The following is a 24,064-nucleotide window of genomic DNA, read 5'->3' on the forward strand; positions in this document are numbered from 1 at the left end:
TCTACCTCTGTCTTATCCTATGAGTTGTAATATAACTACTCTTTAAAAAAAAGTCCTAGAACGGAAAGCTCTGGAGCATAAAGAAAAAGTAGCCAGTAGGACTTAAACTTGAACATTAAGGGGAATGCACGTTAAGCTTGAAGAGTGATTTGCTGCCACAGAATCCTGTATGTTCTCCTTGAGCATTACTTCCTGCTATCATATTTAGGTTCTGGCTTCCTTTTCTTTGGCTTTCAGGCTTTGGGTGGAAGTGAATCATCATTTCTAAGAAATGAGGACTGCAGTGATTCACCGGCAAGTGTATTGGGTACCATAGTATGAACTCCTAGGAAGATGTGACTTTTACAGTCTGGCTTCTCCCATCTACTGAGTGATCCTGGCCCAAATGCTCATCTGTGAGACTGTGCTTGCCTACTGATAAGACAACATTGACAGCTGTCCAGCCACCTCACAAAGGTTGTTGTGAGGCTCACATGAGATGACAAAGGGAAAAACACTTTGTCCTCAAGACAATATATAGTCTGTACTGTACATTTTCACCAGGGCCCTAAAATTCTGCTTCACCTTTAAGGTGACATTTAACCCATGCCTGGGTGTTAGAATGCCTCCCCACTTGGTAGACCATCTCCAGACTGTATATGTATCTGGAAAGCCAGGGTTTGAACATATTCACGGACACCTGGGCCAGATTTAAGACTCCTCTGTGGAATTCCACAGGCTCCTCTGTGGAATTTTTCTTTTTGAGCGGCCAGCGGAAGCTGGTGGATTCAGGTAGAGTTCCAAGTCAAAGCTGGGACTGAGATGTTTCAAGAGTGGTTTTGATTAGGGAAGTGCCTTGGAGTGTGTTACCGAGGGCAGCGGACTTTTCCCAGCATCGACTTGCACCTCCAGCAGCGTAAAATCCCAGTCCGCCCTTAAGAGGGCAGCAGTTTCCTCTGGTCCTGCCTACTGCCCGGGAACCTTGTTCCAACCCCGTTGCCCTGGTTTAGTCCCAAGTAGCCCTCAGGACGCATATGCAGCTAGTTAAGACGCTATAATGAAGACTGCTGGTGGGAAAAGTAGTAGATTTAGGCTGGTTGACACAAAGCGTTTGTGTTTTCTCTGCTGTTCCTTTCCTCCATCCCCCCGCCCCAACCTCTACTAGACAAACTGTAACCCAGGCACGGGTCTAGGAATCAGAGGGCGCGGAGAGAAGCAGCGTCGTCCGCACAGGATGGAAGGTTGTCAAATGATCCCCAGAGGATCCTGCTTCTGGAGTTACCCAACCGTTGCAGGAGCCAAAACAGCTTCCTCGGCGACCCCTCTCTGTCATCGCACCCTTGTCTCTGCAGCGAAGCCCTTGCCTAGCCCTACTGTGTACCAGGGAAGTTTCTCTTCCAGCTCCCCCACGGACCCCCAGGACCCCCACCTTGCAGCGATCTCCTTTTATCCTTTATCTTTGCCCCCAAGGGAAAGAACTCCGACCCTCCCAACACTCAGACTGTTTTAACCTGTTTTTAAAAGCCAGTTTCCAGAAAGGCTCCAGGTGCAGCCTCGCCGGCCTTTGTGCGCCTGGCCTGCCGCCGCAGGGGTCGGGGGCGGTGCCACCGTGACTCCGCCCTGCGCCCGGCCGGGTTCTCCGGCTTGGAGCCCCGCGCAGCCGAGACCCGCTGGCAGGCCAGTCCCAGGCCGCGTGCTCTGCAGTCCGCGGCCGCCGCGCTACGAGCCCGCGCTGCTGCGCGCCCAGGCTGCAGAGCTCCCCCGGGGCCCTCGTCCCCGTTACGGTGCCGGCGCAGGGCGGGCCCAGTGCTCTCTATGCCGCCAGCCCCGGGGCTGCGGAACCGGCCGGTTGGCTCCTGCGATGGCGGCGGAAGGGGAGGCTGCGGCGAGAGGTGAGGCTTCGGGCGGGCGGCCCCAGGTGGGTGAACGGCGCCGGACGCGCGGGAGCATCCCTCGCCGCGCTGGGGGCGAGCGGTGGGCGCCGCGACGCCAGGTGCTGGGCACAGTTTGCGGAGAGCTCTTCTCGCCCCGGCATCACCTCCGATTGGCTCCAGGACCAAGGTTGTCCCTTGGGGACACAGGTGCTGCGCGGCGTCCCGCGCGTCCTCCCGGGGAGAGGGAGGTGGGGGAGTGCCCGGGGTCGCCGCCGGTCTTGGGGTTACCCGCAGCCTCCCATCTTGGCCCCGGCTGGACCTTTTGGCGAAGGTGACCTGGAGAGGGACCCTCTGCCGACCACCGGGGATCCCACTTCGTCGTCTGCAGGGACTGCTGCGGGGACTTCTTAGATTTCGTTTTTTGTAGGAAGCTGTTGTCATAAGCCATTGAAAGAACTCGGGTCCTGCGAGCCTGTATCCTCTGTGCTGGAGACACTCAAATCTCCCGGAACCCGTTTCAAAAACTGCCCAGCGGTGGGGCGGGCAGGGGGGGCAGGGGACCGCGTGGAGGCGGGTCCACCGCACCTCTCACTCGAAAATGACAGATTGCCCCGCAATAACCCTCAGTCAGCGAGAGGTGGCCCTTTTACCGTTGCTGCTTTAGGAAAGCCAACGTTTGAATTCGTTTGTTTTGTTTCATATCTAAGTGGAGTTTTCGTGAATTGAGTTGGAAGCGTTGCTGTTTCTTTTTCCTCCCTCCAGTATGCATACACTGGAAACATTGTGTGGTCTTGTCCATTGAGAGACCACTTGCAATTCTGGGATGATTATAGAGTATCTGTTTGGTCAAAAGGGAGTCAGGGAAAAACAGAAATAACTAAAGGAAAACTGAGTGGCAGAGAGAATTTCAGGGACGCCATTGATTTAATCCGCACTGTCCTTTTGGAATATGGTGAGGAGTTGTGATTTTTCTCTGAGATACAGCAATGAGAAGAGGTGCTCTTGAAAACTTTATACAGCTAATGGGGATTTGGATCGTGGGGAGATTTCCAACATTCTGTCATGTGACTATGTGAAGTCTTTCTGGATGACATAAAGATGTGGGTAAGCACTGTTTTGCAAAGAGAAGACAGTATATATGGTGTTAAGTTCAGACATGTCACTGGGGTTAAGTTATTTATCCTTAGCTTTAGTTTCTTCATCTGTAAAATGGGGATAATTCTAGTATCTGTTTTATAGGGTTGTTAGGATTAAATGAGATATAAATGCATTTAAGTACATATAAAGTGCTTAACCCAGTACTTGAGAAATAATAAGTGCTCCACAAACCTTAGCTTAATACAATTATTAATTTACAGCTCCCATTTGCTTTGTGAAATTGACGAATCTTGTCTGGTTAATTAAAATGTTATCCCACCAAGTTAAAATTGGCCAAATTGAAGAATATTTGGACTTTACTGAAAAAAGAGAAACCTAAAAATGCACCCACCCATTCAAAGAGGGCCTTCATCGCAAAAGCCTTCTGGACTTACAAGATTTCAGGCAAATAGCTTATTGCTCTTTAGCTGAATACCAAACATGCAGCTGGGAATGATTAAAATTAATCCTTCTTAGGTAAGAGTAGCAAAGTTTCAGTGGGGGCTGGGAGGGCCAGCATTTATTGATGGCCTGTTACATACCAAGCATTGCATAAGAGATGCCTTCCTTAGTTCATAGCAGCCCTGTGACGAAGGTGGCATTATCTCCATTTTGCAGATGACATGAGAAAACAGGCTGGCCCACAGTTGCACAGCCAGAGAAATGACAAAACTGGACTCAAGATCTGTGGCTACTGGCCATGCTGCTTTCCTTTCTTTCCTGTCTCCCTGGGAGGCGCTAATGAGCGATGTGCGCCCTTTCAGACCCCACCCCCCACCGCCACCTGTAGATAAAAAGGGTGAAACACATGTTGTTACACATTCCCCTATCCCTGGTGGGAAAACAAAACAAAACAGGTGTCTATCAGAATCCAGGACCATGTTTTCCTTACACAAAATCCCTAAAGATTTCTTTTCCCTAGGCAGTTTGACGTTAAGGTCCTGGGAGTAAAATACCAATCTAAAAGTAGTGGGGAGAAAACCCTCCATGGTGGTTACCCTGCTGAGAATAACTTCAGGGCTGCTTTTGCAGATGGCTGCCAAAAATCAGCTGGTGCCTAACATAATTGCCTGCTCAATTTTTTGACAGGCTTATGGTAAACACCAAGGTTAAGCAAACTGCCAAATGACTGGATGTCCTCCTGGCCAATGATTCCAGAATTCTTGGAGTCAGGGCCAAGGCAATCATGCAGGAGAGGCACATTTTCAAGATGGACCACCTGAGATGGTTTGGGGTCTTGTTGTCTGTGGGACAGCTCTCTCGCCTTCCCTTTCTTACTAGGGCATGTTTTCACCTGTGATGTTATCAGACAACTCTTTCTAAGGCATAGTTCTGCAATTATAGTGGCTTAAATTCATTTTTGTGACTCAGAAATAAAAAAAAAACAACATGTCTCAATCAACTTTGCATAAGCTGCCACTCCTGGCCTGGACCCTTAGGCAAAGCTTGAGCCTGAGATGCGTTACTCAAGATAAACCAGGATGGACTAAAACTGCCTTTCACATGTTTGGGGCAAGGTTGTGGAGCAGGTGGGAAGTGAGAGGAAAAGAGAGAATGGGGGGAGGTAGGGGTGGAATAAAGAGAGAAGAGGGGAGAGAGTAAAGGCGCAAGAGGGAAGGAAGGCGGAAAGTGAGGGAAAGATGGGGAGAGGAGAGGAGAGGGTGGAGGGGAGGGGAAGGAAAATGAGAAGGGGCAAGGCAAGGAGCTGGGAGAGGGGAGAAGAGGGGAATGAGGCAGGGTAAAGGTGAGAGCATGGAGGGGGGTAGGGACTGCCAGCTCATCAAAGTTTGACTCCAGGAAAAAATAAAAAGACATTTAATGTTTAAAATATGTAGGGAAATCCAAAATATTAGTAAACAGTGATTTCACTTTTTTCCTTGTGGCAAGACCCTTGGTTCTAAAAAGCATGGTCTCTTTCTGTGCTGTAAACATTGATTACAGCAACCTTTCAAAATCTCTCCCTTTACATAAAGTTCAGGAAATCATAAATTAGGTAATAACAGCTCATTCTAGTAGCCCTGACTTCAGTTGTCCCATTTAGTTGAAGACCTCCAGCTTTCCACTGTGACAGCTGAGTTACACAGCTGCCTGGGGTCTGGGCCACGAGTCAGCATCAGTACGGTCATCAGCAGTATCAGGGACTCTGAGCAGGTGCCCTGCAAGAGACGAGTGTACCTGAGACATCTGCCTGCTCATCTTTCCTCTCCTGGTTTCTGCAGGCCTGCTCCCTGCAGTCTGTTCCCCCCACCAAATCCCAGCCTGTCTGTACCCTCCCCCTGCCTCACCCAGTGCCTCCCTCCTTCCTGGCAGGAGCTGTGAAAACTTAAAAGAACCTACAATTTAAACTCTTATTGGAGCTGGGACTACAGCTGGAAGATCTTCTCTGCAGTTGCTTGTAGTATTTCTGGATATTTACTGATCATTTATGAAGCGCTTAGCTGTGCTTATGCCCATTTCTTCTTATGCCCCCATTTTCTCCTCTTGTGTGACGTCACATTTAGCAGTACTTCTCAAATACCCTTTAAATTATATCACCTTAGGCTATAATATCTCACCTCCCAATTAAAAAAAAAATTTCAATGTATTTACTTTTGAGAGAGAGACAGAATGTGAGAGGGGGAGGGGCAGAGAGAGAGGGAGACACAGAATCCAAAGCAAGCTTCAGGCTCTGAGCTGTCAGCATTGAGACCGACACGGGGCTCGAACGCACAAACCATGAAATCATGACTTGAGCCGAAGTCAGTTGCTTAACCCACTGAGCCACCGAGGCGCCCCTCCAATTTTTAAACTTAAAATATTTTAAAATTTCTTAAAATATTTTAAATCAGTCCAGTTATATAATATTAAAATTCTCTTTTGAAAATACTTAAATATTGTTCGGTACGATAGGAAATTTGTCATTTATCCAAATAAGTTATTGGTATCTCATTTCCCTAGTCTTTAATCTTACCATTTAAATCTCTAAATAATATCTTTACAGAGAGATAAAACAGAAGCTGGAGGAAAAGGAAATATGGAGAGAATCATTTTTTCACTCAACATGGTTTGCATTACAGGATATTTATTGAAGGTGAAGATTATTGCCAGAAAACAGTAATTGCCAATATATTCAAAATGTTTTAGTTCTGATATTTTATGTATTTTTTTAAGTAGATAAGAAATACACTTTACCATATGTTCCAAACATGTTGCAGGCAAAGTGGAGAGTCATCCACTGGCTTTTTCTTCCAAAATATCTCCATTTTGTCTCCCTATGTCCTGTAGTCTGTTATATGAGGGCGTCTGCCTTTCCCCATATGTTTTAAACTTTGCTCTCTGCAGGTGTTGCTCAGGCTGTTGTCTGCTACTGGAATGCTCCTGCCCTCCAGATGGGCATATGGAAGTCTTACCTTGTCTTGAAGGCTGAGCTCAGGTGTCACTGTGTTTTTACTTGCCTGTGGAGGAGGACAGCTGGTATATAGGGAAATGAGTATGAGCTTGGGAACCAGGCCATTGGGAATGTGATCACCAGTTTCATTATTTACTAGCTATGTGACCTTGGCCAAATTATTAAACTGCTCTGAGCCCCAATTTCCTTGTCTATAAAATGGGGGGTAAAAATGCTTAACTTGGAAGCTTATGTGGGAATTAAATGAGATGATTCCCAGAGCCTCTCCTCTCCCCGTTATGGAAATGCTTCTCCCCTTCTATTTTCACACTGTAGTCTTTTTGTGGGTCTGTTGTAACATTTGGGCCTGCTTGCCCCAAGTTATTTAGGTAGGTTTCTTAGCTCCAGCCCTGGTTGCCCATTCCTAGGAGAACAGGGTTCTTACTCATCTTTAAAATCTCCAACTCCTTGTACCTGTTAAATGCCTAATAAAGGTTTGTTGATTTTAAATAAATAACGATTGGTCTAATGTGTGGACAGCGCTGGTTCATTCATAAACTATCCATTAAATACAAACTACTGTACTAAGCACACAGAGATGAAGAAATGGATAAAGAAAGAAAAATGATTCAAGAGCTTATAAATAGGTAAAAAGCAGTCAAGGTATATGTAACAAGATAGAACCTAGTAAAATCTCTAGTTTAACTGCTGAGAGTGAGCCTCACTACCCAAAGGAGAAATCACATCTAGTTCAGCAGGGAGGGACTCACAGACTTTAAGAGAAGGTGCTAACTTTAGTATCAGTGGGTAGATAATTCTTGGGGAGGTAGCCAAGAAGAGGGTCTTTCAGGACAGAGAATAGGAGATATGCAAAAGTCATCAGTAACTAGTTCTATGAAAAATGCTGTTGATGTTTTGATAGTGATTGCATTGAATCTGTAGATTTCCTTGGGTCGTGTAAACATTTTAACAACCTTGATTCATCCAGTCCGTGAGCATGGTATAGCTTTCCGTTTATTTGTGTCATCTTTAGTTTCTTTCATGAATGTCTTATAAGTTTTCAAAGTATAGGTCTTACACATCCTTGGTTAAATTTATTTCTAGGTATTTTATTCTTTTTGATGCAATGATAAATGTGATTATTCTCCTAATTTCTCTTTCTGCCAGTTTGTTATTAGTGTTTAAAAATGCACCGGATTTCTGGGTATTAGTTTTGTATCCTGAAATTTATTCTAGTAAGTTTTTGGTTTTTAGGGTTTTCTATATGTAGAATTATGTCATCTGCAAATAATGATAATTTATTTCTTCCTTATCAACTTAGATGCTTTTTATTCCTTTTCTTTGATTGCTGTGGCTAGGACTTCCAATGCTGTATTGAATAAAAATGATGAGAATGGATGGCCTTGTGTTGTTCCTGATCTTAGAGGGAAAGCTTTTAGTTTTCCACCATTGATAATGATGTTAACTGTGGGCTTGCCATATGAGGCCTTTATTATGTTGAGGTATGTTCCCTCCATTATCCCTTTTTTTTAAAAAAAATGTTTATTTTGAGAGAGAGAGCGAGTGAGCTAGAGAGCTATAGGGGAGGGGCAGAGAGAGAGGGAGAGAGAGAAGCCCAAGCAGACTCAGCACTGTCAGCACAGAGCTGGACATGAGTCTGATCTCATGAACCTCGACACCATGACCTGAACCAAAATCAAGAATTGGACATGTAACCAACTGAACCGTATAACCACTTTTTTGAGAGTATTTTCTCATGAATTATGATGGATTTTGTTAATTGTTTTTTTTGGCATGTATTGAGATGATCATATGGTTTTTGTTCTTAATTTTGTTATTGTGGTGTTTCACATTGTTTGGTTTGTAGACATTGAACCATCCTTGCATCCCTGGAATAAATCCCACTTGATAGTGGAGAATGATTTTTTTTTTTTTTTTGAGAATGATCTTTTTAGTGTATACTTAAACTTGGTTTGCTAGTATTTTGTTGAGAATTTTTACATCTATGTTCATTAGAGATATTGGTCTGCAATTTCTTTTTTTTTTTTTTTTTATAGTGTTTTTTTCTAGTTTTGGTATCACAGTACTGCTGGCCTTATAGAATAAATTTAGAAGCATTTTTTCCTCTTTAATTTTATACAATAGGTTGAGACAGATAGATATTAACTGTTGTTTTTTTTTTTTTAATTTTCAACGTTTTTTATTTATTTTTGGGACAGAGAGAGACAGAGCATGAACAGGGGAGGGGCAGAGAGAGAGGGAGACAGAATCGGAAACAGGCTCCAGGCTCCGAGCCATCAGCCCAGAGCCTGACGCGGGGCTCGAACTCACGGACCGCGAGATCGTGACCTGGCTGAAGTCGGATGCTTAACCGACTGCGCCACCCAGGCGCCCCGATATTAACTGTTTTTTAATGTTTGGTAGAATTCATCTGTGAAGCAGTTGGGTACTGGATTTTTGTTTCTTGGGGTTGTTTTCTGTATTTTGTTTTTTGTTTTGTTTTTGTTTGTTTGTTTTTGACTACTGATTCCATTTCATTACTAGTAATTGATCTGTTCAGATTTTCTCTTTCTTCCTGATTCAGTTTTACAGGATTGTATGTTTCCAGGAATTTATTCATTTCTTTTAGGTTGTCCAATTTGTTGGCATATAATTTTTGATAGTAGTCTTATAATCCTTTGTATTTCTGTGCTTTCCATTAACTCTCCTTTTTCTTTTCTGATTTTTATTTGAGTCCTCTCTTTTTTTTTTTCTTGATGAGTCTGGCTAAAGGGTTATCAATTTTCAAAGAACTAGCTCTTGGTTTCATTGATCATTTTTATTGTTTTGTTTTTAGTCCCTATTTCATATTTTCTGCTCTGCTCTTTATTGTTTCCTTCCTTCTACTACTTTGGGCTTTGTTCTTTTTTCTAGTTCCTTTAAGTGTAAGGTTAGATTGTTTGATGTTGTTTTTTGTTTCTTGAGTTGGGCCTATATTGCTCTGAACTCCCCTTTTAGATCTGCTTTTGCTGTGTCCCAGAGAGTTTGAATCTTTATGTTTCCATTTTCATTTGTCTCCATGTATTTTTTTTATTTCCTCTTTAATTTCTTCATTGACCCATTGGTGGTTCAGTAACATGTTTAGCCCACATGTTTGCATTTTTTATAGGCTTTTTTTTTTCTTGAAATTGATTTCTAGTTTCATACCATTGTAGTCAGAAAAGGTGCCTGATATGATTTCAGTTTTCTTTAATTTGTTGAGATCTGTTTTGTGGTCTAACATGTGATCTGTCCTGAAGAATATTCCTTGTGCACTTGGGGGGGGGGGGGGAAAAGTATATTCTGCTGTTTTTGAATAGGATGTTCTGTATATATATGTTAAGGCCATCTGATCTAATGTGCTGTTCCAAGCCACTATTTCCTTATTGATTTTCTATCTGGATGATTTATCCATTGATGTAAGTGGACTTGTAATGTCCCCTATTGTGTATTATTGTCAGCTTTTCCTTTTATGTCTGTTAATATTTGCTTTATATATTTAGGTGCTCCTATGCTAGGTATATAGATATTTACAATTGTTCTATCCTCTTGTTGGATTGATTCCTTTGTCATTACACTTCATTTTCAGTTTTTATGTAACTTAAATCTGAAGTGGGTCTCTTACAGGCTTACAGGCAGCATATAGATGAGTCTTTTTTTTTTTTTTTTTTTGCGCTATTCATTCATGCTGTGTCTTTTAATTGGAGCATTTATTCCATTTACAGTGAAAGTAATTATTGATAGGTTTGTACTTGTTTAATTGTTTCCTGGTTGTTTTTGTGGTTCTTCTCTATTCCTTTCTTCTTTTCTTGTTCTCTTCACTTGTGATTTGATGACTTCAGTTTATGCTTGAGGTTTTATTCCATTAATTTTTTGCGTGCTTGTTATAGGATTATGGTTTGTGGTTACTATGAGGTTTCTATGTGACATCCTGTGTATATAGCAGTCTATTATAAATTGGTCACTTATGTTTGAACACATTCTAAAAACACTACATTTTTTTAATTAAAAAAAACTGTTTAATGTTTGTTTATTTTTGAAAGACAGAGAGTGAGTGTGAGCAGGGGAGGTGAAGGGAGGATCCAAAGTGGGTTCTGTGCTGTCAGCAGAGAGCCTGATGCAGGTTTGAACTCACGAACTGTGAGACCATGACCTGAGCTGAAGTCAGATACTTAACCAACTGATCCACCCAGGAGCCCCTATTTAATTTTTTTTTTTAATGTGAACTCTACACCACATGCGGGGCTTGAACTCATGACCCCAAGATCAGGAATTGCATGCTCTCCTGACTGAGCAAGCCAGGCACTCCAAAACACTGAATTTTAACCCCATCTCCATGTCCTATATATATGATGTCATATTTTACATCTTCTTATTTTGTTTACCCCCTAATTTTCATAGATATGAGTAATTTTACTACTTTTTAAAAAATTTGAGTATAGTTGACATGCAATGTTATATTAGTGTCAGACGTACAATTAGTGATTTGACAAGTTTATACATTATCTTTTTACTATATTTACTATAAGTATAGTTACCATCCATCCCATTACATTGCTGTTACAAAATCACTGACTTATGCTCTGCTTTATTCCTTTGACTTACTCATTCCATATCTGGAAGCCTGTATCTCCCTCTCTCCTTCACCCATTTTGCCCAAACCCCCACTACCCTCTGGCAACCATGTTCTCTGTATTTATAGTTCATATTCTGACTTTTGTTTGTTTATTCATTTTTTATTAGATTTTATTTATGAGTGGAATCATATGGTATTTGTCTTTTTCAGTATGACTTATTTCACTTAGCATTATATGCTCTAAGCCATCCATGTTGTCTCCAATGGCGTGATCTCATCCTTGTTTTTTATTTTTTAATTTTTTTTAATGTTTATTTTTGAGAGAGAGAGCGAGCACGTGTACGCGGGTGAGGGGAAGAGAGAGAGGGAGACACAGAATCCAAAGCAGGCTCCAGGCTCTGAGCTGTCAGCACAGAGCCCAACGCAGGGCTCGAACTCACAGGAACTGAGATCATGACCTGAGACGAAGTTGGGTGCTTAACCAACTGAGTCACCCAGGTGCCCAGATCTCATCCTTGTTTATGGAGGTGTAGTATCCCCATTGTCATATATACCACATTTTCCTTATCCATTTGGCTTTTGATGCACACTTAGGTTGCTTGCATGCCTTGGCTATTGTAAATAATGCTGCAATAAACATAGAGGTGCCTATATCTTTTCGAGTTAGTGTTTTCCTTTCCCTGGATAAATACCCAGTACTGGAATTATTGGATGATATGGTATTTCTATTTTTAATTTTTGGAGAAACCTCTATACTTTTTTCCACAATGGCTATACCAGTTTGCTTTCCCACTAACAGTGCATGAGGGCTCTTTTCTGTCCACCTCCTTGCCAGCACTTGTTATTTCTTGTGTTTTTGGTTTTAGCCATTCTGACAGGTATGAGGTGATATCTCTTTGTGGTTTTGACTTGCATTCCCTTGTTAATTAGTGATGTTGAGCATCTTGTCATATGTCTGTTGACCGTTCATATGTCTTCTTTAGAAAAATGTCTATTCAGGTCCTTTGCCCATTTTTAAATTGGATTATTATTTTTTTTTTTGGTGTTCAGTTATATAATTTCCTTATATATTTTAGATATTAACTCATCATTGGATATATCATTTGCAAAGATCTCCCATTCAGTAGATTTTCTTTTAGTTTTGTTGTTTTCTTTTCTATGCAAAAGCTTCTTATTTTGATGTACTCCCAATAGCTTATTTTTGCTTGTTTCCTTTGCCTTATGAGACATGTGTAGAAAAATATTGCTATGGCTAATGTCAGAGAAATTACTGCCTATGTTCTCTTCTAGGATTTTTATGCTTTCAGGTCTTATATTTAGGCCTTTAATCCATTTTGAGTTTATTTTTTCTGTATAGTGTTAGTAAGTGGACCACTTTCATTCTTTTACATGTAGCTGTCTAGTTTTCCCGGCACCATTTATTGAAAAGACTCTCTTTTTCCCCATTGTGCATTCTTGCCTCCTTTTTAATAGATTAATTGACCAGATAAATGTCTGTTTATTTCTGTGGTTTCTGTTCTGTTCTATTGATCTATGTGTCTGTTTTTGTGCCAATACCATCCTGTTTTGATTACTACAGTTTTGTAGTGTATCTTGAAATTGTGATATCTCTAGCTTCATTATTCTTTATCAAAATTGCTGTGGCTATTTCAGGTCTTCTGTGGTTCCATATACATTTTAGTTTTATTTGTTCTAGTTTTGTGGAAAATTCTGTTGGTATTTTGATAGAGATTTATTGAATGTATAGATTTCTTTGAGTAATGTGAACATTTTGACAATATTAATTCTTCCAATCCATAATCATGAACTATCTGTCCATTTGTTTGTGTCATTTTCAGTTTCTTTCATCCATATTTTATAGTTTTCAGAGTACAGGTGTTTCACCTCTTTGGTCAAGTTAATTCCTATGTATTTTATTCTTTTTTGGTGCAATTGTAAATGGTGTTTTTTTATTTTTTATTTTTTTAATTTTTATTATTTTTTTTAGTATATGAAATTTATTGTCAAATTGGTTTCCATACAACACCCAATGCTCATCCCAAAAGGTGCCCTCCTCAATACCCATCACCCACCCTCCCCTCCCTCCCACCCCCCATCAACCCTCAGTTTGTTCTCAGTTTTTAACAGTCTCTTATGCTTTGGCTCTCTCCCACTCTAACCTCTTTTTTTTTTTTTTTTTTCCTTCCCCTCCCCCATGGGTTTCTGTTAAGTTTCTCAGGATCCACATAAGAGTGAAACCATATGGTATCTGTCTTTCTCTGTATGGCTTATTTCACTTAGCATCACACTCTCCAGTTCCATCCACGTTGCTACAAAAGGCCATATTTCATTCTTTCTCATTGCCATGTAGTACTCCATTGTGTATATAAACCACAATTTCTTTATCCATTCATCAGTTGATGGACATTTAGGCTCTTTCCATAATTTGGCTGTTGTTGAGAGTGCTGCTATAAACATTGGGGTACAAGTGCCCCTATGCATCAGTACTCCTGTATCCCTTGGGTAAATTCCTAGCAGTGCTATTGCTGGGTCATAGGGTAGGTCTATGTTTAATTTTCTGAGGAACCTCCACACTGCTTTCCAGAGCGGCTGCACCAATTTGCATTCCCACCAACAGTGCAAGAGGGTTCCCGTTTCTCCACATCCTCTCCAGCATCTATAGGCTCCTGATTTGTTCATTTTGGCCACTCTGACTGGCATGAGGTGATATCTGAGTGTGGTTTTGATTTGTATTTCCTTGATAAGGAGCGACGTTGAACATCTTTTCATGTGCCTGTTGGCCATCCGGATGTCTTCTTTAGAGAAGTGTCTATTCATGTTTTCTGCCCATTTCTTCACTGGGTTATTTGTTTTTCGGGTGTGGAGTTTGGTGAGCTCTTTATAGATTTTGGATACTAGCCCTTTGCATTTTGTTTGTCCGATATGTCATTTGCAAATATCTTTTCCCATTCCGTTGGTTGCCTTTTCGTTTTGTTGGTTGTTTCCTTTGCTGTGCAGAAGCTTTTTATCTTCATAAGGTCCCAGTAATTCACTTTTGCTTTTAATTCCCTTGCCTTTGGGGATGTGTCGAGTAAGAGATTGCTACAGCTGAGGTCAGGGAGGTCTTTTCCTGCTTTCTCCTCTAAGGTTTTGATGGTTTCCTGTCTCACATTCAGGTCCTTTATCCATTTTGAGTTTATTTTTGTGAATGGTGTGAGAAAGTGGTCTAGTTTCAACCTTCTGCATGTTGCTGTCCAGTTCTCCCAGCACCATTTGTTAAAGAGACTGTCTTTTTTCCATTGGACGTTCTTTCCTGCTTTGTCAAAGATGAGTTGGCCATACGTTTGAGGGTCTAGTTCTGGGGTTTCTATTCTATTCCATTGGTCTATGTGTCTGTTTTTGTGCCAATATCATGCTGTCTTGATGATTATAGCTTTGTAGTAAAGGCTAAAGTCTGGGATTGTGATGCCTCCTGCTTTGGTCTTCTTCAAAATTACTTTGGCTATTCGGGGCCTTTTGTGGTTCCATATGAATTTTAGGATTGCTTGTTCTAGTTTCGAGAAGAATGCTGGTGCAATTTTGATTGGGATTGCATTGAATGTGTAGATAGCTTTGGGTAGTATTGACATTTTGACAATATTTATTCTTCCAGTCCATGAGCAGGGAATGTCTTTCCATTTCTTTATATCTTCTTCAATTACCTTCATAAGCTTTCTATAGTTTTCAGCATACAGATCTTTTACATCTTTGGTTAGATTTATTCCTAGGTATTTTATGCTTCTTGGTGCAATTGTGAATGGGATCAGTTTCTTTATTTGTCTTTCTGTTGCTTCATTGTTAGTGTATAAGAATGCAACTGATTTCTGTACATTGATTTTGTATCCTGCAACTTTGCTGAATTCATGTATCAGTTCTAGCGGACTTTTGGTGGAGTCTATCGGATTTTCCGTGTATAATATCATGTCATCTGCAAAAAGCGAAAGCTTGACTTCATCTTTGCCAATTTTGATGCCTTTGATTTCCTTTTGTTGTCTGATTGCTGATGCTAGAACTTCCAGCACTATGTTAAACAACAGCGGTGAGAGTGGGCATCCCTGTCGTGTTCCTGATCTCAGGGAAAAAGCTTTCAGTTTTTCCCCTTTGAGGATGATGTTAGCTGTGGGCTTTTCATAAATGGCTTTTATGATCTTTAAGTATGTTCCTTCTATCCCGACTTTCTCAAGGTTTTTATTAAGAAAGGGTGCTGGATTTTGTCAAAGGCCTTTTCTGCATCGATTGACAGGATCATATGGTTCTTCTCTTTTTTTTTGTTAATGTGATGTATCACGTTGATCGATTTGTGAATGTTGAACCAGCCCTGCATCCCAGGAATGAACCCCACTTGATCATGGTGAAGAATTCTTTTTATATGCCGTTGAATTCGATTTGCTAGTATCTTATTGAGAATATTTCCATCCATATTCATCAGGGATATTGGCCTGTAGTTCTCTTTTTTTACTGGGTCTCTGTCTGGTTTAGGAATCAAAGTAATACTGGCTTCATAGAATGAGTCTAAAAGTTTTCCTTCCCTTTCTATTTCTTGGAATAGCTTGAGAAGGATAGGTATTATCTCTGCTTTAAACGTCTGGTAGAACTCCCCTGGGAAGCCATCTGGTCCTGGACTCTTATTTGTTGGGAGATTTTTGATAACCGATTCAATGTCTTCGCTGGTTATGGGTCTGTTCAAGCTTTCTATTTCCTCCTGATTGAGTTTTGGAAGAGTGTGGGTGTTTAGGAATTTGTCCATTTCTTCCAGGTTGTCCAGTTTGTTGGCATATAATTTTTCATAGTATTCCCTGATAATTGTTTGTATCTCTGAGGGATTGGTTGTAATAATTCCATTTTCATTCATGATTTTATCTATTTGGGTCATCTCCCTTTTCTTTTTGAGAAGCCTGGCTAGAGGTTTGTCAATTTTGTTTATTTTTTCAAAGAACCAACTCTTGGTTTCGTTGATCTGCTCTACCGTTTTTTTAGGTTCTATATTGTTTATTTCTGCTCTGATCTTTATTATTTCTCTTCTTCTGCTGGGTTTAGGCTGCCTTTGCTGTTCTGCTTCTGTTTCCTTTAGGTGTGCTGTTAGATTTTGTATTTGGGATTTTTCTTGTTTCTTGAGATAGGCCTGGATTGCAATGTATTTTCCTCTCAGGACTGCCTTCACTGCATCCCAAACCGTTTGGATTGTTGTATTTTCATTTTCATTTATTTCCATATATTTTTTAATTTCTTCTCTAATTGCCTGGTCGACCCACTCATTCTTTAGTAGGGTGTTCTTTAACCTCCATGCTTTTGGAGGTTTTCCAGACTTTTTCCTGTGGTTGATTTCAGGTTTCATAGCATTGTGGTCTGAAAGTATGCATGGTATAATTTCAATTCTTGTAAACTTATGAAGGGCTGTTTTGTGACCCAATATATGATCTATCTTGGAGAATGTTCCATGTGCACTTGAGAAGAAAGTATATTCTGTTGCTTTGGGATGCAGAGTTCTAAATATATCTGTCAAGTCCATCTGATCCAATGTATCATTCAGGGCCCTTGTTTCTTTATTGACCGTGTGTCTAGATGATCTATCCGTTTCTGTAAGTGGAGTGTTAAAGTCCCCTGCAATTACCACATTCTTATCAATAAGGTTGCTTATGTTTATGAGTAATTGTTTTATATATTTGGGGGCTCCGGTATTCGGCGCATAGACATTTATAATTGTTAGCTCTTCCTGATGGATAGACCCTGTAATTATTATATAATGCCCTTCTTCATCTCTTGTTACAGCCTTTAATTTAAAGTCTAGTTTGTCTGATATGAGTATGGCTACTCCAGCTTTCTTTTGGCTTCCAGTAGCATGATAAATAGTTCTCCATCCCCTCACTCTCAATCTGAAGGTGTCCTCAGGTCTAAAATGAGTCTCTTGTAGACAGCAAATAGATGGGTCTTGTTTTCTTATCCATTCTGATACCCTATGTCTTTTGGTTGGCGCATTTAATCCATTTACATTCAGTGTTATTATAGAAAGATACGGGTTTAGAGTCATTGTGATGTCTGTATGTTTTATGCTTGTAGCGTTGTCTCTGGTACTTTGTCTCACAGGATCCCCCTTAGGATCTCTTGTAGGGCTGGTTTCGTGGTGACGAATTCCTTCAGTTTTTGTTTGTTTGGGAAGACCTTTATCTCTCCTTCTATTCTAAATGACAGACTTGCTGGATAAAGGATTCTCGGCTGCATATTTTTTCTGTTTAGCACACTGAAGATATCGTGCCAATCCTTTCTGGCCTGCCAAGTTTCAAAAGAGAGATCAGTCACGAGTCTTATAGGTCTCCCTTTATATGTGAGGGCACGTTTATCCCTTGCTGCTTTCAGAATTTTCTCTTTATCCTTGAATTTTGCCAGTTTCACTATGATATGTCGTGCAGAAGATCGATTCAAGTTACGTCTGAAGGGAGTTCTCTGTGCCTCTTGGATTTCAATGCCTTTTTCCTTCCCCAGTTCAGGGAAGTTCTCAGCTATAATTTCTTCAAGTACCCCATTCAGCCCCTTTCCCTCTCTCTTCCTCTTCTGGGATACCAATTATGCGTATGTTATTTCTTTTTAGTGTATCACTTAGTTCTCTAATTTTTCCCTCATACTCCTGGATTTTTTTGTCTCTCTTTCTCTCAGCTTCCTCTTTTTCCATAACTTTATCTTCTAGTTCACCTATTCTCTCCTCTGCCTCTTCAATCCGAGCTGTCGTCGTTTCCATTTTGTTTTGCATTTCGTTTAAAGCGCTTTTCAGCTCCTCGTGACTGTTCCTTAGTCCCTTGATCTCTGTGGCAAGAGATTCTCTGCTGTCCTGTATACTGTTTTCAAGCCCAGCGATTAATTTTGTGACTATTATTCTAAATTCACTTTCTGTTATATCATTTAAATCCTTTTTGATCAGTTCATTAGCTGTTGTTATTTCCTGGAGATTCTTCTGAGGGGAATTCTTCCGTTTGGTCATTTTGGATAGTCCCTGGAGTGGTGAGGACCTGCAGGGCACTTCCCCTGTGCTGTGGTGTATAACTGGAGTTGGTGGGCGGGGCCGCAGTCAGACCTGATGTCTGCCCCCAGCCCACCGCTGGGGCCACAGTCAGACTGGTGTGTGCCTTCTCTTCCCCTCTCCTAGGGGCGGGATTCACTGTGGGGTGGCGTGTCCCGTCTGGGCTACTTGCACACTGCCAGGCTCGTGGTGCTGGGGATCTGGCGTATTAGCTGGGGTGGGTAGGCAAGGTGCACGGGGGCAGGAGGGGCAGGCTTAGCTCGCTTCTCCTTAGGTGATCCACTTCAGGAGGGGCCCTGTGGCAGCGGGAGGGAGTCAGATCCGCTGCCGGAGGTTTGGCTCCGCAGAAGCACAGAGTTTGCGCGGAGCGAGCAAGTTCCCTGGCAGGAACTGGTTCTCTTTGGGATTTTGGCTGGGGGATGGGCGAGGGAGATGGCGCTGGCGACGCCTTTGTTCCCCGCCAAGCTGAGCTCTGTCGTCCGGAGGCTCAGCAGCTCTCCCTCCCTTTGTCCTCCAGCCTTCCCGCTTTCTGAGCAGAGCTGTTAACTTATGACCTCCCAGACGCTAAGTCGCGCTTGCTGTGGGAGCACAGTCTGTCAGGCCCCTCCGCTTTTGCCAGCCAGACTCGGGGCTCTGCTTGGCCGGTGAGCCGCCCCTCTGCCCCGGCTCCCTCCCGCCAGTCCGTGGAGCGCGCACCGCCTCGCCGGCCTTCCTACCCTCTTCCGTGGGCCTCTCGTCTGCGCCTGGCTCCGGAGACTCCGTTCTGCTAATCCTCCTGCAGTTTTCTGGGTTATTTAGGCAGGTGTAGGTGGAATCTAAGTGATCAGCAGGACGCGCAGTGAGCCCAGCGTCCTCCTACACCGCCATCTTCCCTCTCTCAATGGTGTTGTTTTTTAAGTTTCTCTTTCTACAATTGTTGTTACTGTATAGAAATGCTACCAATTTCTGGGTATTTTGTATCGTGCAACCTTACTGAACTTGTTAACTACTCCCTGTAGTTTTTTAGGGGAGTCTTTAGGATTTTCTATGTATAGTATCATGTCGTCTGCAAATAGTGACAGTTTGCCTTCTTCCTTACCAGTATAGATGCTCTTATTTCTTTTTCTTGTCCGATTGCTGTGTCTAGGACCTTCAGTACTATGTTGAATAAAAATGGTGAGAGTGGACATCCTTGTCTTGTTTCTGATCTTAGAGGAAGATATCTCAGTGTTTCACTGTTGAGTATGATCTTAGCTGAGGGTCTTCCAAATATGACCTTTTTTATGTTCAGGTGTGTTCCCTCTAAACCCATTTTGTTGAGAGTTTTTATCATGAAGCGGCATTGAATATCGTCAAATACTTTTTCTGCATCTATTTAGATGACAATATAATTTTTATCCTTTGTTTTGTTGATGTGGTGTATGATGTTGATTGATTTGTGAATATTAAACCATTCTTGCATCCTGAGAATAAATCCTACCTGATCATGGTAAATGATTTTTTTTTATGTATTGTTGAATGCAATTTGCTAATATTTTGTAGAGAATTTTTGCATGTATGCTTAACAGAGATATTGGCCTGTAGTTTTGTTTTTTGTGATGACTTTGATTTTGGTATCAGGGTAATGCTGACCTTGTAAAATGTATTTAGAAGCTTTCCTTCTTCTATTTTTTGGAATGGCTTAAGGAGAATAGGTATTAACTGTTCTTTAAATATTTGGTAAAATTGACCTGTGAAGTCCTCTGGTCCTGCACTTTTATGTTTTGGTAGTTTTTGGTTACCAGTTCAATTTAATTACTTGTAATAGGTATGTTTAAGTTATCTATTTCTTCCTGGTTCAGTTTTGGAAGATTTATGTTTCTAGGAATTGATTTCTTATAGATTGTCCAGTTCATTGACATATGTTTTTACATTTTCTTCTCTTATAATCCTTTTATTTCTATGGTGTCAATTGTTACTTCTCCTATTTCTGATTTTATTTACTTGAGTCCTTTCTCTTTTTTTCTTCATGAGTCTAGCTAAGGTTTTTTCTCTTTTATCTTTTCAAAGAACCAGATCTTGGTTTCAATGATTTCTTTCTGTCTGTCTGTCTGTCTGTCTCTACCTAATTTATTTCTGCTCTGATTTTTATTTCCTTTCTTTTACTCACCTTGAGCTTTATTTGTTCTTCTTTTCTAGTCCCCTTAAGTGTAAGGTTAGATTGAGGTTTTTCTTGTCTCTTGTTTCATTCTTCTGCAGATAGCTGTCCAGCTTTCCCAACACCATTTGTTGAAGAGACTTTTTCCCCTTTCTTTCCTCCTTTGTGAAAGATTAACAGACCATATAATCATGGGTGTATTTCTGGGTCTCTGTTCTGTTCTACTGATCTATGTGTCTATTTTTGTGCCAGCACCATACAGTTTTGATTACTACAGCTTTACAGTATAACCTGAAGTCTGGAGCTACTTAACCTCTTAAACTTTTGTCCCTTTTTACAGAAAGAATAAAGAAAGATTAATAGTAAAAGAGAAATATAAAACAGAAAATGAAAAAAGAGAGAAAAAAGAAAAAGTGAAAGAAAATAAAAGAGGAGAAGAGGGGTGCCTGGCTCAGTCGGTTGAGTGTCCAACTTCGGCTCATGTCATGATCTCCCAGTTTGGGAGTTTGAGCCCCGCGTCAGGCTCTGTGCTGACAGCTCAGAGCCTGGAGCCTACTTCGGATTCTGTGTCTCCCTCTCTCTCTGCCCCTCGCCTGCTTGCTCGCTCGCTCTTTCTCTCTCTCAAAAATAAATAAAACATTAAAAGAAAAGAAAAGAGGAAGAAAGGGAAAAAAACAAGAAAAACAAAACTGACCAAAAGTAAAACAAAAGAAGAGAAATTTTAAAAAGAAAAAAACATAATAAAATAAAAATTAAAGAATACAAAATAAAAACAAACCAGAGAAACACAAAACCATGGCCTGTTTTTGGTGTCCCAACAGCACAGGGCAGCTGGTGTGGGCTTGCGGATCCTGGGCTTCCTGATGTTTCAAGCTCCTTGAGCTAGACACTGCTCAGTGTGTGCTTTTAAGGTGGAGAGTGCCGCGGTCCCTTTGCACCTTTAAACTGTCGCTTTTTTTTTTCTTGTGCCGCAGTGTGACTGGTGCTGGTGTGTGCTTGAGGACCCTGGGCTTGCCTGAGGTCACAAGCTCCCTGTGATGACTGGATCCACCAGTTGTGGCATCTGGACCTGCCCCTTTTGGCGTCCAGAACCTGCCCTGGTCTGCGCTTTTAGGGTGGAGGGGAGAAATGTTCCCATAGTTCTTCTGCCCTTTTAAACCATGGCTTTTTTTCTGTGTCCCAGCACCAGCAGGCTGGTGTGGGCTTGTGGATCTGGGCTTCCTGAGGTTGCAAGCTTTCCGTGATGATCTGACCCACCAGTTATGGCATCACGACCTGCTAATTATGGCATATGAACCCACCTGTTATGATGTCCAGACCCTGCTCCGGTTTTGGCTTTTAAGGTGGAGGGGGGAGAGAGTATTCCCACAGCTCCTTTTAAACCTGGCTTCTTTCTCTGTGCCCCAGTGTGATTAGGGCTGGTGTAGGCTTGTGGACTCTGGGCTCGCTCAAGTTGTAAGCTCACTCAGATAATGGGTAAGCTCACCCATTATGGTATCCAGATCCTGCTCCAGTCTAGGCTGTTAAGGGGGGAACACAACTGTGTCCTTCAGTCTCTCTGACCTGGAGAGTGTTCCAGAGCTCCTCCACCTCTTGGCAGATTTCTAGAGCAGTCCCTCCTATATGCTGGTTCCTCTTTTAAACTGTGGCTTTTCTGTGCCCCCAGGGACAGAGGGGTCTGTTCCCAGTTCCTCAGTGCTGTCTCTCTCCCCACTTCTGTTCACGGTGTTGGGGTGGGGGTTCTCTTTGTTACTGTGTCTCTCTCTTCCTGTTCTCTTGCCATTCTCTCTATCTTTGTTCAGTAGCTCTTCAGTCAGCCCTCAGTTCTTCTTCAGGAAGAATTGTTCTATTAATAGGTGTAATTTGGTGTGTTCCCTGGAGGAGGTGAGTTCAGAGTCTTCCTACGTTGTCACCTTGAACCAGGACTCTAATTTTACTACCTTTGTTTTAGCTTTTATACTAGTTTTATAAGTGATTGATCTACTACCTTTGCTATATGTTTGCTGTGACCAGTGAATTTTTTTCCTTTTATAATTTTCTTACCTCTAGTTATGTTCTTTTTTTTCCTGCCTTTGAGAAGTCCCTTAAACATTTCTTGGAAGTCTAGTTTAGTGATGATAAACTCCTTTAACTTTTATTTGTCTGAGAAACTCTTATCTCTCCTTCAATTCTGAATAATCTTGGCAGGTGCAGTATCCTTGGTTGAAAGGTTTTTGGTTTTTTTGTTTGTTTTTTCCCCTCTTTCAGTACTTTGAATGTATCATGCCACTGTCTTCTGGCCTGTGAAGTTTCTGCTAAAAAACCAGCTGATTGCCTTATGGAGTTTCCCTTGTTCTTAACCATTTGCTTTTTCTCTTCTTTGAAGATTCTCTCTTTAATTTTTGACATTTTAATAATTATGTGTCTTGGCTTCTCCAAAGAAGACGTCCAGATGGCCAACCGACACATGAGAAAATGCTCAACATCACTCATCATCAGGGAAATACAAATCAAAACCACAATGAGATACCACCTCATACCTATCAAAATGGCTCACATTAACAACTCAGGGAACAACAGATGTCGGTGAGGATGTGGAGAAAGAGGATCTGTTTTGCACTGCTGGTGGGAATGCAAACTGGTGCAGCCACTCTGGAAAACAGTATGGAGGTTCCTCAAAAAATTGAAAATACAACCACCCTACAACCCAGCAATTGCATACTAGGCATTTATCCACGTGATACAGGTGTGCTGTTTCAAAGGGACACATGCACCCCCATGTTTACAGCAGCACTATCGACAATAGCCAAAGTATGGAAAGAGCCCAAATGTCCATCGATGGATGAATGGATAAAGAAGGTGTGGTGTATATATATATATACAATGGAGTATTACTTGGCAATCAAAAAGAGTGAAATCTTGCCATTTACAACTACATGGATGGAACTGGAGGGTATTATGCTAAGTGAAATGAGTCAGTCAGAGAAAGACAAAAATCATATGACTTCACTCATATGAGGACTTTAAGAGACAAAATAGATGAACATAAGGGAAGGGAAACAAAAATAATATAAAAACAGGGAGGGGGACAAAACAGAAGAGACTCATGGAGAACAAACTGAGGGTTACTGGAGGGGTTGTGGGAGGGGGGATGGGCTAAATGGGTAAGGGGCACTAAGGACTCTACTCCTGAAATCATTGTTGCACTATATGCTAACTAATTTGGATGTAGATTAAAAAAAAAAGTTAATAAAAAAAATTATTATGTGTCTTGGTATTGAGGGCTTTCTGTGCTTCCTGAACTTGGATATGTTTTCGCTTCTCCAAAGTTTAGGGGAGTTTTCAACAGTTATTTCTTTAAGTATATTTTCTGCCCCTTTCTCAATCTGTTCTCCTTCTGGCCTCCTGTAATGCAGATGTTGGTGTACTTCATGTTGCCCTGAGGGTCCTTTAACCTATCTTCTATTTTAAATTCATATGTGTTATCTATCTATCTATGTATCTATCTATTTTGTTGTTCAGCTTGGATGCTTTCCCTTAGCTTGTCTTCCAGATAGCTGGTCTGTTCTTCTACATCCTGTAGTCTGATGCAGGTTTCCTCTAGTGTGTTTTTCATTTCAATTATTGTATTTATCAGCTCTGACTGGTTATTTTTTATATTTTCTATCAGTTTCTTAAAGTTCTCACTGAATTCACACACTCCTCTCATCTGGTGAACATCTTTTTTACTGTTTCTTTGAACTCTTTATTAGGTAGATTGCTTGTCTCCATTTTGTTTAGTTCTTTTTTTTTTTTTTTTTTTTTTTTTTTTTGAAGATTTGTCTTATTCTCTCATCAGGACCATATTCCTGTGTCTCCTTATTTTTTCTGGCTCTCTGTGTTTATTACTATGTATTAGGTAGGTCAGCTACATCTGGTCTTGAAAGTAGTGACCTTCTGTAAAAGGCATCTGTGGGGCCCAGTAGAGGGCTGTGACCTCTACAGGCAT

The 24,064-nt window shown here is 41.3% G+C and overlaps 1 protein-coding gene across 2 annotated transcripts in view; it reads left to right on the plus strand.

The window, feature by feature from the left end:
• The first annotated feature begins 1,630 nt into the window (after positions 1 to 1,630).
• Positions 1,631 to 24,064, plus strand: part of ARNTL2 (aryl hydrocarbon receptor nuclear translocator like 2) — a 134,667-nt gene continuing 112,233 nt past the window's right edge. For both annotated transcript variants that reach the window (XM_042990801.1, XM_042990802.1), the window contains exon 1: positions 1,631 to 1,871. In XM_042990801.1, the coding sequence (XP_042846735.1) occupies positions 1,841 to 1,871 (31 nt within the window). In that variant the 5' untranslated portion in view covers positions 1,631 to 1,840. The remainder of the gene's footprint in view (positions 1,872 to 24,064) is intronic.

The sequence above is a fragment of the Panthera tigris genome, chromosome B4 (genome assembly GCF_018350195.1).
Source record: "Panthera tigris isolate Pti1 chromosome B4, P.tigris_Pti1_mat1.1, whole genome shotgun sequence".
NCBI classification, from domain to species: domain Eukaryota; kingdom Metazoa; phylum Chordata; class Mammalia; order Carnivora; family Felidae; genus Panthera; species Panthera tigris.